The sequence below is a fragment of the Schistocerca gregaria genome, chromosome 1 (assembly GCF_023897955.1).
Source record: "Schistocerca gregaria isolate iqSchGreg1 chromosome 1, iqSchGreg1.2, whole genome shotgun sequence".
Classification (NCBI taxonomy): domain Eukaryota; kingdom Metazoa; phylum Arthropoda; class Insecta; order Orthoptera; family Acrididae; genus Schistocerca; species Schistocerca gregaria.
In genome coordinates this window covers 897,832,866-897,851,137 of record NC_064920.1, presented here as the reverse complement: position 1 = coordinate 897,851,137, position 18,272 = coordinate 897,832,866, and the positions used below count along the sequence as shown (strand labels likewise).

The 18,272-nt window shown below is 42.4% G+C and overlaps 1 protein-coding gene across 2 annotated transcripts in view; it reads right to left on the bottom strand.

Annotated features, from left to right (window-relative positions):
- The window catches only part of LOC126274306 (solute carrier family 12 member 8), a 167,968-nt gene that overhangs the window by 3,711 nt on the left and 145,985 nt on the right, over positions 1-18,272 (bottom strand). For both annotated transcript variants that reach the window (XM_049977103.1, XM_049977102.1), the window contains exon 12: positions 10,448-10,626. In XM_049977103.1, the coding sequence (XP_049833060.1) occupies positions 10,448-10,626 (179 nt within the window). The remainder of the gene's footprint in view (positions 1-10,447; positions 10,627-18,272) is intronic.

The following is an 18,272-nucleotide window of genomic DNA, read 5'->3' as shown; positions in this document are numbered from 1 at the left end:
GCTTATTGTATTCATCTCTTGGTCTCCCTCTATGATTTTTACCCTCCACACTGCCCTACAATACTAAATTGGTGATCCATTGATGCCTCAGAACATGTCCTACCAACCGATCCCTTCTTCTTGTCAAGTTGTGCCACAAACTTCTCTTCTCCCCAATCCTATTCAACACCTCCTCATTAGTTATGTGTATTACGATCGTGTACCTGGATATGTTACAACAATTTTTGATACCAAGGATTGATGAGAATGACAAAGAATGAAATGTTTACTTCATGCAAGATGGTGCACCACCCCACCACCTAACTGATTTTGGGGTTTTCTCAGTGACTGCTTTCCAGGTCAATGGATTGGCCGTGATGCTCCAATTGCATGGCCCCCCACATTCCCCAGTCCTGACACCACTCAATTTTTTTAAAAAATGGGGATTCATCAAGGAGGGCGGCAGGAACAAATATCACACTGGAATGAAGTTTACTACACAAGCAAATAATTATAAGGTAGGAGAAACATCTACTGCATGCTGGATATCAAGAAACATTACAGAACAGGTTACTCATTCACAAATCAAATTAAAACATTGTTTGCTTGTACGATCATGTTATGGCTCGTGTAAGAATGAGAAACATCTAGCAGCATGAGTCGAAATTCAAGAATGGCACAATCATGGCTTATCATGTCCGCTATTTATCATTCTGTGATACAGCTGCTCATATTGCTTGGAATTTGACACCTCATGTGAATATGGAAACAATGCCTTCCATGGACATAGTCAATGCTATGCAGGATATCATGACCACACAGAAGTAGTGACCGAGACGACAGACATACTCTTTCTTCAGCTGTGAAGGATCAAGTGCAATTCATGTACCTTCAGTCAAGAAATCTTTGCATGGAGTCATCAATATGGTGGCTTTTGCAAACATCAAATACATACAGATCTTAGTATTATAGGAGCAATTATAAAAATAAATAATACTTGTCAAATTATATTACAATCTGTACACATATTAGCACACAAACTATAAATTCTACATTTTATAAAATATGTTGATTAAAAAAAAATCTTAAAATAGCGTATGCCTCACTTACATATAAATTATGTTGCATCAGTGGGTACCAACTGACTGCTCTAACATTTGTTACATCAATATAGACACATATCAATAAAAAAATTAGTTTTAATTTGAACTGTTCTTTTTTACTTGTTTTCAGGGGCTGTAGCAGCTAATTATACCATCTCACCCCATTAATGTATGGGCTCTGGTCTATCATTTTTAATTCAGTTCTTTGTCTGAATTAGTTGCCTTTGGACTTGGGGTTTCATGGTCATGCATGTAGTTACATTTAATTACTTCAGTTCTTTAGAAGACAAAGAAATGGTTAATTTATAGAGGTACAGAGAGTAGATGATGAAGGAACAGTGTTGTATGAAAACTGCACAGAAAGAATCTTTATAGCCCAGTGCATGTGTAACCCATAAACCTATTTTTTTTTTTTTTTTTATAGCACCAGTACTCTGTTAAGATGCATATCTACAGCACAGTGTCACATCTTGATGCACTTTCTAACATAGGGTTAGACTGTCCCATAACATATAGGTTTAGGATGTGGCTGAGCACCGTTTTGGACATCTGGCTAAGAAGAAACACATCATTCCTGACTTTAGTACAGATTGCATTAATATGGTTAATTCACTGCAAGTTTGTGTCCAGGCACTGCAGGTTTGAGTCCAGATAAACACACAGGAATTTACAGCTGTTTACTTCTGCTGTAATTATCCCACATGGTATTTATGCCTGAGTGCTGCAAGCTGCCAGTTGTAAGTATTAGCAGTTGAGATTTATTTACGTTGACTTTTAGTCCTTGAGCATGGGAATATGTACATAATTCTAATACTTCATTAATTGCAGAAAATTCTACTTCCTCACAGTCTTTGCCACAGAATAAAACTGAGGTGTTATCAGTACAATTAAAAACGTGTGTGTTAAAGGGGTGTAAAAGTCAGTAATGTATGCTAGAAAAAGGAAAGGGTCAAGAATATCATTGTTTCATTTGTGTATTTGAAAGCTGAAACATGATTATCAATTTGATACGTTGGTTTGGTATGATGTTTCCAGCTCACTAGAAGTTTCGTTAATGCATTGTTGATATTGTATGCTTGCAATGTGCAGACACGGTCCTGTGATACGGTATACTTTTTGGAACGAACTAATCACAGCAGTGGCTCCGCTTAGTCTTTCCTAGATCCCATGTTGTGATTCAGTAAGCATTTTGTGTCTCGAGAAAAATGCTTTGGAGTGTGGGACAACTGTTACAAATATTTTACTGAAGGTAAAGTGAATTTGGTCTACAATTTTAAACTTCTTCCTTACTTCTCTTCTTAGGTATTGGCTAAGTAATACTTATTTGTAAGGCACATAGATACATATTTTCACTAATACTATAATTAATAAGTTAGGTAAAGGATTCAGTGATATCACTGGCACCTTTCTTTAATGCTACACTCGACGTAGCATCCCAGCCAGAAGAGTGTTATTTCATTTTCGCATTGCATTAAATATTTCTTGTTGAGTCACCTCTACAAATTTGAGACCTACATTGCATATAATATTATTTAGTATATCAGTCTGTAAATCTATAACTGGGGCCAGTTGGGCAAAAGGAGAGATAAAGTGCTTACTGAACAAATTACATATCACATTTGGATCTTTCACTATGTGGCCTTCATCTATTACTGACAGGTTCACTTTGCACTTTGTTGGTGGTTTTACGATGTTTACTGATTAGTCTCTAAGATGTCTTACCTACTTGACTGAATGCTTTATTACATCATTGTTTGTTTGTTTGTTTCCTCAAGTGTAAAAGGGCTTGACTATATTTTTTCTTATATATACAACTGATTACATCCAGAATGAATTTTTCATTATGCAGTGGAGTGTGCACTGATATCAAACTTCTTGGCAGATTAAAACCATGTCCTGGACCAGAACTTGAAATCAGGACCTTTGCCTTTCGGGGCAAGTGCTCTTCTTGCTAAGTTACCTAAGCATGACTCATGGTCCATCCTCACAGTTTTACTTCCGCCATACCTTATCTCCTATATCCCATGCATCAAACAAGTTCTCTTGGAAAACTTGTGAGACTAGTACTCCTGGAAGAAAGGATACAGTGAAGACATGGCTTAGCACAACCCAGAGGATTTTTCCAGAATCAATTTTCCAGGAATGCTAGTCCTGCCAGTTTCACAGGAGAACTTCTGAGAGGTTTGGAAGGTAAGAGATAAGGACTGGTGGAAACAAAGCTGTGAGCATAGATTGTGAGTTTTGCTTTGGTAGCACAGGTGGTAAAGCATTTGCGTATCTAACGTAAAGGTCTCAAGTTTGAGTATCAATTCAGCACACAGTTTTAATCTGCCAATAACAGGAAAAATGACTATCTATTTGGCTCTGCACAAACCCTAATTTTACTCATTTTATCGTCATGGTCCTTAAGTGAAGTTCGCCTCAGATGTTGGTTCTCTAAATTTCTGCACTAGGGCCTCACAAAAAGTGCATTGTCTTCCCTCCATGGATTCCCATTTGATTTCATGAAGCTTCTCCATAATACTTGTGTACTGATCGGACTTACCGGTAACAAATCTAGCAGCATGCCTCTGAATTTCTTTGATGTCTTCCTTTAATCTTACCTGGTCGGCATCCCAAACAGTCCAGAATGGGCTGCACTAGCATTCTATATGCCACACTTTCCTAAATGCTCCCAATAAAACAAAGTCGAGCTGTATCAACCTGATATGCTCATTCCATATCATATCAGTTTGCAACATGGGGTGGGGTGAGGGAAGTCTGCTGTGGCCGCCCACTTCATACAGTGTAGTTCCTACTACATCGGCATCAGACTTCATGTCCAACCAACACATGATGCCTGCATCACAGGTCGTATATTTGCCAGGAAAACCTACATCATCTGTGTTGTTAACAAATATTTACCTGCGGCCACAACACAACACAACACTACACAATACCAGGTCCCCACCAATGGCTGCCAAGGACCGCTATCCATTTGCAGAGCCTGTAGAACAGCTTCACCAGAGGTCGCAGCTACCACAGGAACTAGTTTGATATGCCAGTCACGTGATAGTAAATAGTTTCGGAAGATGGGTCCACCAAATGGGCTTTATAAGGCGGCGCACTGCTGGCAAAAAGTAGTTTAACGCTGTGCTTGGAAGTGTACAGAGCTGCCACCAGGGCAGCCACAGCCAGATGCCTCTTCTAGCTGGCCAATCTCTTGTAGATGGACTTGGTATAGTCGACAAACCTCTTTACATTGTACAATTATTTTTGTTATCACTCCCCGTGCAGAGTACGATCTTTTCTATTATTATTATTATTTGTTATTTTATATTTGTGTTGATCCACAGATGGCCAATGCATCTACATCTACATCTACATTTATACTCCACAAACCACCCAACGGCATGTGGCAGAGGGCACTTTACGTGCCACTGCCATTACCTCCCTTTTCTGTTCCACTGGCGTATGGTTCGCGGGAAGAACGGCTGTCTGAAAGCCTCCGTGTGTGCTCAAATGTCTCTGATTTTACATTCGCGATCTCCTCGGGACGTATAAGTAGGGGGAAGCAATATATTCAATAACTCATCCAGAAACGCACCCTCTCGAAACCTGGCGAGCAAGCTACACTGCGATGCAGAGCGCCTCTCTTGCAGAGTCTGCCACTTGAGTTTGCTAAACATCTCCGTAATGCTATCAAGGATACCAAATAACCCTGTGATGAAAGACGCCGCCCTTCTTTGGATCTTCTCTATCTCCTCCATCAATCTGATCTGGTACGGATCTCACACTAATGAGCAATACTCAAGTATAGGTCGAACGAGTGTTTTGTAAGCCACCTCCTTTGTTGATGGACTACATTTTCTAAGGACTTTCCCAATGAATCTCAACCTGGTACCCGCCTTACCAACAATTAATTTTATACAATCATTCCACTTCAAATCGTTCGGCACACATACTCCCACATATTTTACAGAAGTAACTGCTACCAGTGTTTGTTCCGCTATCATATAATCATACAATAAAGGATCCTTCTTTCTATGTATTCGCAATACATTACATTTATCTATGTTAAGGGTCAGTTGCCACTCCCTGCACCAAATGCCTATCTGCTGCAGATCTTCCTGCATTTCGCTACAATTTTCTAATGCTGCAACTTCTCTGTATACTACAGCATCATCCGTGAAAAGCCGCATGGAACTTCTGACATTATCTACTAGGTCATTTATATATATTGTGAAAAGCAATGGTCCCGTAACACTCCTCTGTGGCATGCCAGAGGTTACCCTAATGTCTGTACACGTCTCTCCATTGATAATAACATGCTGTGTTCTGTTTGCTAAAAACTCTTCAATCCAGCCACACAGCTGGTCTCGTATTCCATAGTCTCTTACTTTGTTTATCAGGCGACAGTGCAGAACTGTATCGAACGCCTTCCGGAAGTCAAGGAAAATAGCATCTACTTGGGAGCCTGTATCTAATATTTTCTGGGTCTCATGAACAAATAAAGCGAGTTGGGTCTCACACAATCGGTGTTTCCGGAATCCATGTTGATTCCTACAGAGTAGATTCTGGGTTTCCAAAAACGACATGATATGCGAGCAAAAAACATGTTCTAAAATTCTACAACAGATCGACGTCAGAGATATAGGTCTATAGTTTTGCGCATCTGCTCGACGACCCTTCTTGAAGACTGGGACTACCTGTGCTCTTTTCCAATCATTTGGAACCTTCCGTTGTTCTAGAGACTTGCGGTACACGGCTGTTAGAAGGGGGGCAAGTTCTTTCGCGTACTCTGTGTAGAACCGAATTGGTATCCCGTCAGGTCCAGTGGACTTTCCTCTGTTGAGTGATTCCAGTTGATTTTCCATTCCTTGGACACTTATTTCGATGTCAGACATTTTTTCATTTGTGCGAGGATTTAGAGAAGGAACTGCAGTGAGGTCTTCCTCTATGAAACAGCTTTGGAAAAAGGTGTTTAGTGTTTCAGCTTTACGCGTGTCATCCTCTGTTTCAATGTCATCATCATCCCGGAGTGTCTGGATATGCTGTTTCAAGCCACTTACTGATTTAACGTAAGACCATAAGTTCCTAGGATTTTCTGTCAAGTCGGTACATAGAATTTTACTTTTGAATTCACTGAACGCTTCACGCATAGCCCTCCTTACGCTTACATTGACATCATTTAGCTTCTGCTTGCTGAGAGGTTTTGGCTGCGTTTAAACTTGGAGTGAAGCTCTCTTTGCTTTCGCAGTAGTTGTTGAACCACGATGGGTTTTTTCCGTCCCTCACAGTTTTACTCAGCACGTACCTGTCTAAAACACATTTTACGACTGCCTTGAACTTTTTCCATAAACACTCAACATTGTTAGTGTCGGAACAGACATTTTCGTTTTGATCTGTTAGGTAGTCTGAAATCTGCATTCTATTACTCTTGCTAAACAGCTAAACCTTCCTCCTTTTTTATATTCTTATTAACTTCCATATTCAGGGATGCTCCAACGGCCTTATGATCACTGATTCCCTGTTCTGCAAAAAGTTCGGGTCTGTTTGTTATCAGTAGGTCCAAGATGTTATCTCCATAAGTCGGTTCTCTGTTTAATTGCTCGAGGTAATTTTCGGATAGTGCACTCAGTATAATGTCACTCGATGCTCTGTCCCTACCACCTGTCCTAAACATCTGGGTGTCCCAGTCTATATATGGTAAATTGAAATCTCCACCTAAGACTATAACACGCTGAGAAAATTTATGTGAAATGTATTCCAAATCTTCTCTCAGTTGTTCTGCCACTAATGCTGCTGAGTCGGGAGGTCAGTAAAAGGAGCCAACTATTAACCTAGCTCGGTTGTTGAGTATAACCTCCACGCATAATAATTCACAGAAACTATGCACTTCTACTTCACTACAGGATAAACTACTACTAACAGTGACAAACACACCACCACTGGTTGCAAGCAATCTATCCTTTCTAAACACCGTCTGTGCCTTTGTAAAAATTTCGGCAGAATTTATCTCTGGCTTCAGCCAGCTTTCTGTACCTACACTCCTGGAAATGGAAAAAGAACACATTGACACCGGTGTGTCAGACCCACCATACTTGCTCCAGACACTGCGAGAGGGCTGTACAAGCAATGATCACACGCACGGCACAGCGGACACACCAGGAACCGCGGTGTTGGCCGTCGAATGGTGCTAGCTGCGCAGCATTTGTGCACCGCTGCCGTCAGTGTCAGCCAGTCTGCCGTGGCATACGGAGCTCCATCGCAGTCTTTAACACTGGTAGCATGCCGCGACAGCGTGGACGTGAACCGTATGTGCAGTTGACGGACTTTGAGCGAGGGCGTATAGTGGGCATGCGGGAGGCCGGATGGACGTACCGCCGAATTGCTCAACATGTGGGGCGTGAGGTCTCCACAGTACATCGATGTCGCCAGTGGTCGGTGGAAGGTGCACGTGCCCATCGACCTGGGACCGGACCGTAGCAACGCACGGATGCACGCCAAGACCGTAGGATCCTACGCAGTGCCGTAGGGGACCGTACCACCACTTCCCAGCAAATTAGGGATACTGTTGCTCCTGGGGTATCGGCGAGGACCATTCGCAACCGTCTCCATGAAGCTGGGCTACGATCCCGCACACCGTTAGGCCGTCTTCCGCTCACGCCCCAACATCGTGCAGCCAGCCTCCAGTGGTGTCGCGACAGGCGTGAATGGAGGGACGAATGGAGAAGTGTCATCTTCAGCGATGAGAGTCGCTTCTGCCTTGGTGCCAATGATGGTCGTATGCGTGTTTGGCGCCGTGCAGGTGAGCGCCACAATCAGGACTGCATACGACCGAGGCACACAGGGCCAACACCCGGCATCATGGTGTGGGGAGCGATCTCCTACACTGGCCGTACACCTCTGGTGATCGTCGAGGGGACACTGAATAGTGCACGGTACATCCAAGCCGTCATCGAACCCATCGTTCTATCATTCCTAGACCGGCAAGGGAACTTGCTGTTCCAACAGGACAATGCACATCCGCATGTATCCTGTGCCACCCAACGTGCTCTAGAAGGTGTAAGTCAACTAGCCTGGCCAGCAAGATCTCCGGATCTGTCCCCCATTGAGCATGTTTGGGACTGGATGAAGCGTCGTCTCACGCGGTCTGTACGTCCAGCACGAACGCTGGTCTAACTGAGGTGCCAGGTTGAAATGGCATGGCAAGCCGTTCCACAGGACTACATCCAGCATCTCTACGATCGTCTCCATGGGAGAATAGCAGCCTGCATTGCTGCGAAAGGTGGATATACACTGTACTAGTGCCGACATTGTGCATGCTCTGTTGCCTGTGTCTATGTGCCTGTGGTTCTGTCAGTGTGATCATGTGATGTATCTGACCCCAGGAATGTGTCAATAAAGTTTCCCCTTCCTGGGACAATGAATTCACGGTGTTCTTATTTCAATTTCCAGGAGTGTATAACGATTTCAGCTTCAGTGCTTTCTATCAGCGCTTGAAGTTCTGGTACTTTACCAATGCAGCTTCGACAGTTTACAATTACAATACCGATTGCTGCTTGGTCCCCGCATGTCCTGACTGCCTTCGACCCTTTGAGACTGTTGCCCTTTCTGTACTTGCCCGAGGCCATCTACCCTAAAAAACTGCCCAGCCCACGCCACACAACCCCTGCTACCCGTGTAGCCGCTTGCTGCATGTAGTGGACTCCTGACCTATCCAGCGGAACCCGAAACCCCACCACCCTATGGCGCAAGTAGAGGAATCTGCAGCCCACACGGTCACAGAACCGTCTCAGCCTATGATTCAGACCCTCCTTTCGGCTCTGTACCAAAGGTCCGCAGTCAGTCCTGTCGACGATGCTGCAGATGGTGAGCTCTGCTTTCATCCCACTAGCGAGACGGGCCCTCTTCACCAAATCAGATAGCCGCTGGAAGCCAGAGAGGATTTCCTCCAGTCCATAGCGACACACATCATTGGTGCCAACATGAGTGACCACCTGCAGATGGGTGCACCCTGTACCCTTCATGGCATCCAGAACCACCCTTTCCACATCTGGAATGACTCCCCCTGGTATGCACACGGGGTGCACATTGGTTTTCTTCCCCTCTCTTGCTGCCGTATCCCTAAGGGGACCAATTACGCGCCTGACGTTGGAGCTCCCAACTACCAGTAAGCCTACCCTCTGAGACCGCCTGGATCTTGCAGACTGAGGGGCAACCTCTGGAACAGGACAAGCAGCCATGTCCGGCCGAAGATCAGTATCAGCCTGAGACAGAGCCTGAAACTGGTTTGTCAGACAAACTGGAGAGGCCTTCTGTTCAGCCCTCCGAAATGTCTTTCACCCCCTGCCACACCTCGAGTCGACCTCCCACTCTACCACAGGTGAGGGATCAGCCTCAATGTGGGCAGTATCCTGTGCAGCCACAGTCGTAGTCCGATCGGGGGATGAGTGGGACGAGCTGGCCGTCCCCGACAAACCCCCATCCAGACCCCAACAGTGATGCCCATTGGCAACAGCCTCAAGCTGTGTGACCGAAGCCAACACTGCCTGAAGCTGGGTGCGAAGGGATGCCAACTCAACCTGCATCTGAACACAGCAGTTGCAGTCCCTATCCATGCTAAAAACTGTTGTGCAAAGAACGTCTGAACTAATCTACAGAGACCACAAACAATTCGACACAAAATTTAAACGGCTATCAAAATACAAGATTGCCTAATAGATGCAGTTATGCTGCTACTTGCACACTGCTCGGCGGCGGAAGGAGACAACGCGATTTTACACTATTCATGTACTAAAACGTGATGCTACACTCTCAAATACTATAATACACCTGAAATTTATCAATTAAACAATGCAAGTACCAAAAACACGCAAAGAAATTAAGAATTAACCTATGTAACAAATAAGTGAGCTAGGAGTATACGACTTGCTGCTGGCAGCTGCTTATCCAACGGCGGGAGGGAGCACACTGGCTGTGACCAACCAACACTGGCCGTTCAAAACAAAAACAGAAGACAGACGACTACGCGATTTTACACTATTCAGGCACTAAAACGTGATGCTACAACTCTCAAATACTATAATATGCCTGAAATTTATGAATTAAACAATGCAAGTACCAAAAACACGCAAAGAAATTAAGAATTAAACTATGTAACAAATAAGTGAGCTAGGAGTATATGACATCCTACTGGCAGCTGCTTATCCAACGGCGGTAGGGAGCAGTCTTTTCACTGTGCCTGTTTTTAACTCAATGTCTCCTCTACATGGTGAATATCAGTCTATACGTTCCACAATATTGTTTTTATTCTATTCTCGACTTTCCACTGTTCGATTTAGTACTTCAATAAATATAATAATAGTTGGACTTCTACTTACCCCATGCATCTGAGGAGGACATTCTTCAGCCAACGGAAGAATTTAAATTCTGAAGATATTCCAGGTTTAACAGCTGGATTTGCATGCCCGATATAGAACCACACAAGGAAAACAGCAATGATATTTGCTAGGGCATATCCCCAATGCACAAGAAACATAATCAAAATTTTTACAGCAACCTGTAAAGTGGACAAGAGTGGAGTTCAATATTAATAACTTTGACAAAATATTCAATAATTCAGTGACATATACATTGAATAATCAAAAAATAAACTGAAATGGATCGGTCAGTTTTAAACATAGAAACTTAGTATAATACAAAATACGACTAAAATATACACATTTTTTTTTTAGAAAAAGCACAAATTTTAAAGGACATATCCAGATTCACCAATTCAGAAAATTTGAGTATAATGAGGAATAATGCCACATAAAATAAACATTCAAGTACATGCCTCTAGAGAATGTAATAACTGTTAGTATCAGGGAAATTCATATGTAATGGGTAAATATAGACACTAACAGCTAACACAAGCATTTTTTCTTAACTTTAGGGGGGGGGGGGGACTGAAAAAAAGGGGGGCGGGAGTTGAGAGAAATGTTTGGTGTGACATGAATGTTACCAGGAAAGCGATCAACAGTTTGAAAAAAAGGAGGTTTTACACTCATAGGTTTCACATGACGTGAGCAATGTTTTTTTTTTCTTTTCTTTTTTTTTCCTGGCATTACTGAAACCAGCAAGTGGTAGATAAAGGCATTCAATACACAGAAAAAGACAAAAATCCCTGGGAAGAAGAGGAAAACAAGGGGCATTACAAAAACAATACGATATGTGGTAAAACAGAAAATACTGGAAGAAGATCTCCTCTACAAGATTATGTAGCCAATATTTGGAGCAATACTACTATTGCTAAAAGAACAAGGTGAAGGAATGTGATAATTTATATACAGAAGGGACCACTGGCTGCCACCAAGCCTGGAAGTCTAGTCTTAAAGCAAATCTCTAAAAAACTGCAATGTTGGGGGATTGAATCCCAGTCAGACCACAGAATTTTTCCATCTGCATTTTACCTAGCCTTCACTTCTCAATGATTTGAATATTTTCCAGGACTGACACATGGTTTGAATTCCGCATTAAGCAGTGGACCCCCTTTCCCTGTTAGGATTACTGGGGATGGTTAAGAGCACACAATTCACCGAAGTGGCATGTAACTGAAAAACTACCGCCCAGAAACTTGCACATGAAATAGTAGTAATTTAGTATTATTATTATTTTTATTATTATCATTTTTATTGGCCTTCAATTTGTGGTATACAAGATTTTTACAACATACTTTCAACACACACACACACACAGGCAGAGAGAGAGAGAGAGAGAGAGAGAGAGAGAGTTGGGTGTTGGCACATCATTTATGGGTACAAGACAAGGTCTTTGAGAAGTGTATATAGTATGATACACTTGCAAGCTGTCAAGCATAAATGATGTGGAAGAAACAAACTGTGTTTGTGGTTTCCATAAAGCTCTTGACACTGTTCAGATGGAACCTGTGTGACAAGGAACAAGGAATTGTACCTACAGATAACTTAGACGAAATATATGCAGTGCAAAAACAAACTCAATCAGATTACATCAACAGAGTGGAAGTTCAAGAGAAAATGAATCTGTGAAAATGGCCAATCACATCTCTGTTGCTCTAGGAGAGGTTTTCCTAATACACAAAAATATAATAGAAGGAAACATTCCACGTGGGAAAAATATATCTAAAAACAAAGATGATGTGACTTACCCAACGAAAGTGCTGGCAGACAAAATGTCTGCTTGTGTCTGTGTATGTGTGGATGGATGGATGTGTGTGTGTGTGTGTGTGTGTGTGTGTGTGTGTGTGTGTGTGTGTGTGTGTGTGCGCGCGCGCGCGCGCGCGCGCGCGAGTGTATACCCGTCCTTTTTTTCCCCTAAGGTAAGTCTTTCCGCTCCCGGGATTGGAATGACTCCTTACCCTCTCCCTTAAAACCCACATCCTTTCCTATTTCCTGATGAAGCAACCATTGGTTGCAAAAGCTTGAATTTTGTGTGTATGTTTGTGTTTGTTTGTGTGTCTATCGACCTGCCAGCACTTTCGTTTGGTAAGTCACATCATCCTTGTTTTTAGATATATACTAAAATATAATGTAGATAGATTGTGAATACCAATAAAAATTGGCAGGTTGAACTGATTTGCTTACTTCAGCTGCATAAAAAACTCAAAAATGGTGAATTTAAAGATCAGAATGGTTTATAGTAAGTATCCCACAGGGAAATTAAAGATTGATAATCACATTATTGGATCAGTTGCTGAATTTACATGCTTATAGCAATTGAAAAATAAGAGAGTAATGGACACTGAAAGAATTAAATAAGAGGAAAAAGGGCCTTGCAGCCAATAGGGGGATTAATCGGGAATTGGGGGGGGGGGGGGGGGGGCCTCCACCCAGAAACAGAAAGTCTATATCTGGTGTGTACATCCTCTGCAATCAGTACTAGTCTACAGCAGTGAAATATGAATCTTACAAGTGCAAACTGTTGTAAAACAGAGCAGAATTTCAGAACAATAGTTACAGATAGGATAACAAAAAAACAAGGAGGCAAGGGGATGCAGGAGTTAAGGATGTTGTACTGATCATTATGAAACTCAACTGAAGGTAGGGTTGACAAGTAGTAAGATGAATAGATGAAAGATGGTAAAGAAATTTAATTGCTCGGCAAACCATAAGAAGAAAATGGCTCTTAGTAGTTTGCTTCTTTAATATTCAGTTCAGCATGCAGCTGAAGAATAACAGAATGCTTACGTGAATATTTTTACACAGTAATAAATACTGGGTTAGTGGGTTATTAAAAAGCACCTCTTACCTTAGGGGAGGGGGGAAGGGACAGGTATACACTCACTCACACACACACACACACACACACACACACATATCCATCAGCACATATAAAGACACAAGCAGACATATGTAAAGGCAAAGAGTTTGGGCACAGATGTGTTGAGCATATATAGGCAGGATAAAATTGTATGGTGGATTACGGTAAAAAGGAGAAGGTGAATACAAAGTGAAACTACTTGCACAAACAAAAAGAGAAAGTAAGACGACAGAAAAGATTTCGAAATGTAATTGTTGGATTCAAATTAATGATATGAATATAATAGAGGGAAACATTTTCCTGCGTGGAATTATGTTTATTATTGTCACTGTTGCATTTCGAAATCTTTTCTGTCATCTTACTTTCTCTTTTTGTTTGTGTGGGTTGCGGAAGCTTGAATTTTGTGTGTGTGTGTTTGTGTCTCTATCTACATACCAACGCTTTCATTTGTAAGTTACATCGTCTTTGTTTTTTAGACATAATCTCAAAAAGATATACTTGAGTAATTATTAAAATTTCAACCATGTAGTAGTACTGTCCCTGAATAAACAAACAATATTTTGAAAAAAAAAAAAAAAAAAAAAAAGAGAAGAAAAAAAAACAAGAAGTTAAACATGTTTACAGAAGCCTCTGCTTCTTCCACATTCAATATTGTTAACTCACCTCTCTCTTCTCCCTATTCTCATTATGCATGGAGTAAGGTCTAAAAGTAATTTTAATTCTATCACTTTTTATTACATTTCGCGATTACAGTTTATCTGTAATTTGTGTAGATCACAGAAGCTGTTGGTGGAGGAAAATACCCTGATGGCTCAGTTTGTGAAGCAGCCATCGAAATAGAGCATAGTTTCCTCAGCTGCATGTTGTACCACCAGGTGGTCAACTTTGTTCTTGACAACAGATTAGCAGTGGCCATTAATCTTGATGGACAGCTGATTGGTAGTCATACCAACATAAAAGGCTGGGCAGTGTTTGCAGCAGAGTTGGCATATGACAAGGCTTCTTCCGCAGGTGCTGCCGCCTCTGATGTGATAAGATAAGCCGGTGACAAGGTTGGAGTAGGAAGTGCTGGTTGGGTGGATTGCGCGGTCCAGCACCTTGGTCCGCTACAGGGATATGAGCCCTGTAGCAAGGGGTTGGGAGTGGGAGTGGAATAGGGATGAACTAGAATGGTGTGAAGGTTTGGTGGGTGACAAAACACCATTTTGGGAGGGATAGGAAGGATCTTGATATGATGTCCCTCATTTCAGGGCAAGACGAGACATACAGTCCAGACAGAGGATATGATTCTGTTGTTCCAGTCCAAGGTGATACTGGGTGACGAGGCACCCCCTTGAGGCTGACTCTTGGGTGGTGGGAGGATTGGAAGTGTGTGAGCATATGGTACTGGAAATCCAGTTGGAACTAGATTTGGGGAGGGGGGGGGGGTGTTGCCTGTCTGTGAAGGCCTTTGTGAGCCCTTCACCATAACAGGCTAGTGAGTTCTCATCACTATAGAGATACATCATCCACGGGTGGCTAGGAATAGGCTATATCGGAGGAGTTTTTTGGTGTGGAAGGATGTCAGCTATTGAAATGCAGGTACTGTTGGTGGTTACTGTGTTTAATGTGGACAGAGGTGTGGATGGAGCAATCAGCAAGGTGGAGGGCAGAGTAGAAGAATATTGTGCACTAGGTAGATGAGGAAAATGTGAAGCAGATGGAAGAAAAGGCATTGAGGCTGTGAAGGAATTCAGGTAGGGTGTCATGGCCCTGAGTGCACATCATGAAGATATTTTCAGTGAACCTGAACCAGACTAAAGGTTGGAGTTTTGGGAGGCTAAGAAAGTTTCCTCTAGAAACAGGGTGGCATAAGAGTGTTGCGGGTGCCTGTAGTTGTGACACAGATTTGTTTGTAAACCTCAGGCATGAGGGACATAACTGTAAAGGAAGGTGCCATCAACAGTGATGAGTAGGAATCCAGAGGTAAAGGAGGGGGAACGGTGGAAAGTCAGTTATGGAAATGGTTAGTACCTTCAATGTGGGAGGCTAGGTTTCGGGCAAATGGTTTGTCAACAAGAGCAGAAATTCTTTCAGTGGGAGCACAGTAGCAAGCTACATAGGGGCATCCAGGATTGTTGGATTTGTGGATTTTGGGGAGCATGTAGAATATGGATGTGCAGAATGTTATTGGGGTGGGGATGGAGATGGAGACAACCTCTGCTCCCATAATTGTCCTGGCTGCAATCTCAGGTAATCCACTACCAGCACACCTTCCACCCAACAGTTTCTCTTCCTCTCTCCTTATCATCTTCTCCCATTTCATGTTCCCTTGTCCCATTCAGCGCATTACGGTTCCCACCGACTGCTACAAACGTGCCAGTCCATATACCTTCCACATCTCCCTCCCACATTCCTAGCTGACAAACTGGCTCTTTTCCTCTAAACCACTAGCCACCCATCCCAGTCCCAGTCCCTCTCCTTGCCTTGGGCACATCAATCCTTCGCAGTCTTAAAACCCAGGAACAGTCCATTATTAGATAAAAATGAATTTATGGCCACTTATTCATTCCTACAGCATACTCATTTCATAAAGATTACAAGTCAGTCTTAGTGGATTATATTTGTCAGTCATAATTTGCTTCAATCTTACATACTGAGATTTCATTTGTCATAATGGTGAGCTCGATCAGTTTTACAACTGAACCAATTAAAACAAGTAAAGAAGGGTCTCTTCTCTAATGAGACCTGCAAACAGACTCAGCTTTAACTCGAGATATAACTGCAGAACAGGCATATGGTAGTTACTGCGAAGCTGAAACCAATGGTTTAACATCTTTTCCATCCTTACATTCATTATCATAAGTTTCGTTGAAGATTAAGCTATTGTTTAAAGTTTCACAGTTCACATTTAGTTCTCATTGTGGATTCATCAAGACCCACAATGCACTGAATATGAACATAGTGATCCAAAACTTTTGACCTCTTTTCTAATAAACATAATTTTCATATCTGCATCTTCATCTCCTGCAGACCCACTCACATTTTATTCTCTGTTACTTAAAAAACCAGAACACCTCACACATTCACTGTTACAGGTTTACTGCAGTGATATGGCAGTGCAAAATGTGTAAATGTACAATGTTATTGCCTTTGCTTAATGACAGCTAATGATGTGATTGTGATGCTACGTTATACATTAAAACATGAATCTTTGGATATAAGGTCTGATTGTCATACAAAACAGTGTTTTTTGCACAACAGAAAGACCTTATATCCAATAATTTTAACTACACACATGGCATACACAAGAGCAACAAATTCAAATTATGAATAAACTGAATCATGCTTGTCATGCAAAACAGTGTATTTGCACAACAGAAAGACCTTATATCCAATGATTTTAACTACAAACATGGCATACACAAGAGCAACAAATTCAAATTATGAATAAACTGAATCATTTGTAAGCAAAAACACAGATAATGAAAGCACACATACTGAGGCTTACCAGTACTTGTATCATTAAGTTAAATTACAGAAGACCCATTAATAGTCACAACTTTGTTTATGTGAAAATTATATCAAAATTATTGATATTACAAGTAAACACTGCCATCCTTCTAGCATTATATTAGGCAATACAGATTAACTTAATTTTCTCGGCTGCTAACTGGAAGGTTAATTAGTCATTAGCAGCACATTACCTTAAACCCACAATGTTGTCAGTCATGTGTAGGAAACGTGGAACGTTAAAACCAAAAAATGGAAATTCCATGATGGAATGTAACAATGCCAGAGAAGGAAAGTCGCCACTCACCATATAGTGGAGATGCTGAGTCATGATAGGCAAAACAATTATAGCTTTTGGCCATTAAGGCCTTTGTCAGCAGTAGATACACATACACATATGCGCACACACACACACACACACACACACACAAACACAACTTGCACGCACGTCTGCAGTCTCAGAGAGTTGAAACCACATTGCGATCAGCAGCACCAGTGCAAGATGGTAGTGGTGACTGGGTGGGGGTAAGGAGGAGGCTGGGGCGGGGAGGGGGAGGGATAGTATGGTGGGAGCGGTGGGCAGTGAAGTGTTGCAGTTTTGACCGGGGGGGGGGGGGGGGGGGGCAGGAGAGAAGGTGTGGAGGGCGGGATAAGTAGCGGAAAGGAGAGAAATAAAAATAAATTATAAGTCTGGGTGTAGCAGTGAAATGATGGCTGTAAAATGCTGGAATGGGAACAGGGAGGGGGATGGATAGGTGAGGACAGTGACTAACAAAGGTTGAGGCCAGGAGGGTTACAGGAACTTAGGATGTATTGCAGGGAAAGTTCCTACCTGTGCAATTCAGAAAAGCTGGTGTTGGTGGGAAGGATCCATATGGCACAGGTTGTGAAGCAGTCATTGAGATGAGGGGTATCATGTTTTGCAGCATGTTCAGCAACACGGTGGTCCACTTGTTTTTTGGCCACAGTTTATCGGTGGCCATTCATCAAGACAGACAGTTTGTTGGTTGTCACGCCTACATAGAATGCAGCAGAGTGGTTGCAGCTTAGCTTGTAAATCACATGACTGGTTTCACAGATAGCTCTGCCTTTGATGGGATAGATGATGTTAGTGACTGGACTGGAGTAAGTGGTGGTAGGAAGGTGTATGGGACAGGCCTTGCATCTAGGTCTATTACAAGGGTATGAGCCATGAGGTAAGGGATTGGGAGCAGAGGTTGTGTATGGATGGACGAGTATATTGTGTAGGTTCGGTGGATGGCGGAATACATGGTAGGAGGGGTGGGAAGGATAGTGGGCAGGACATTTCTCATTTCAGGGCACAACAAGAGGTAACTGAAACCCTGGCGGAGACTGTAATTCAGTTGCTCCAGTCCCAGATGGTACTGAGTTACGAGGGGAATGCTCCTCTGTGGTCGGACTGTGAGACTTTAG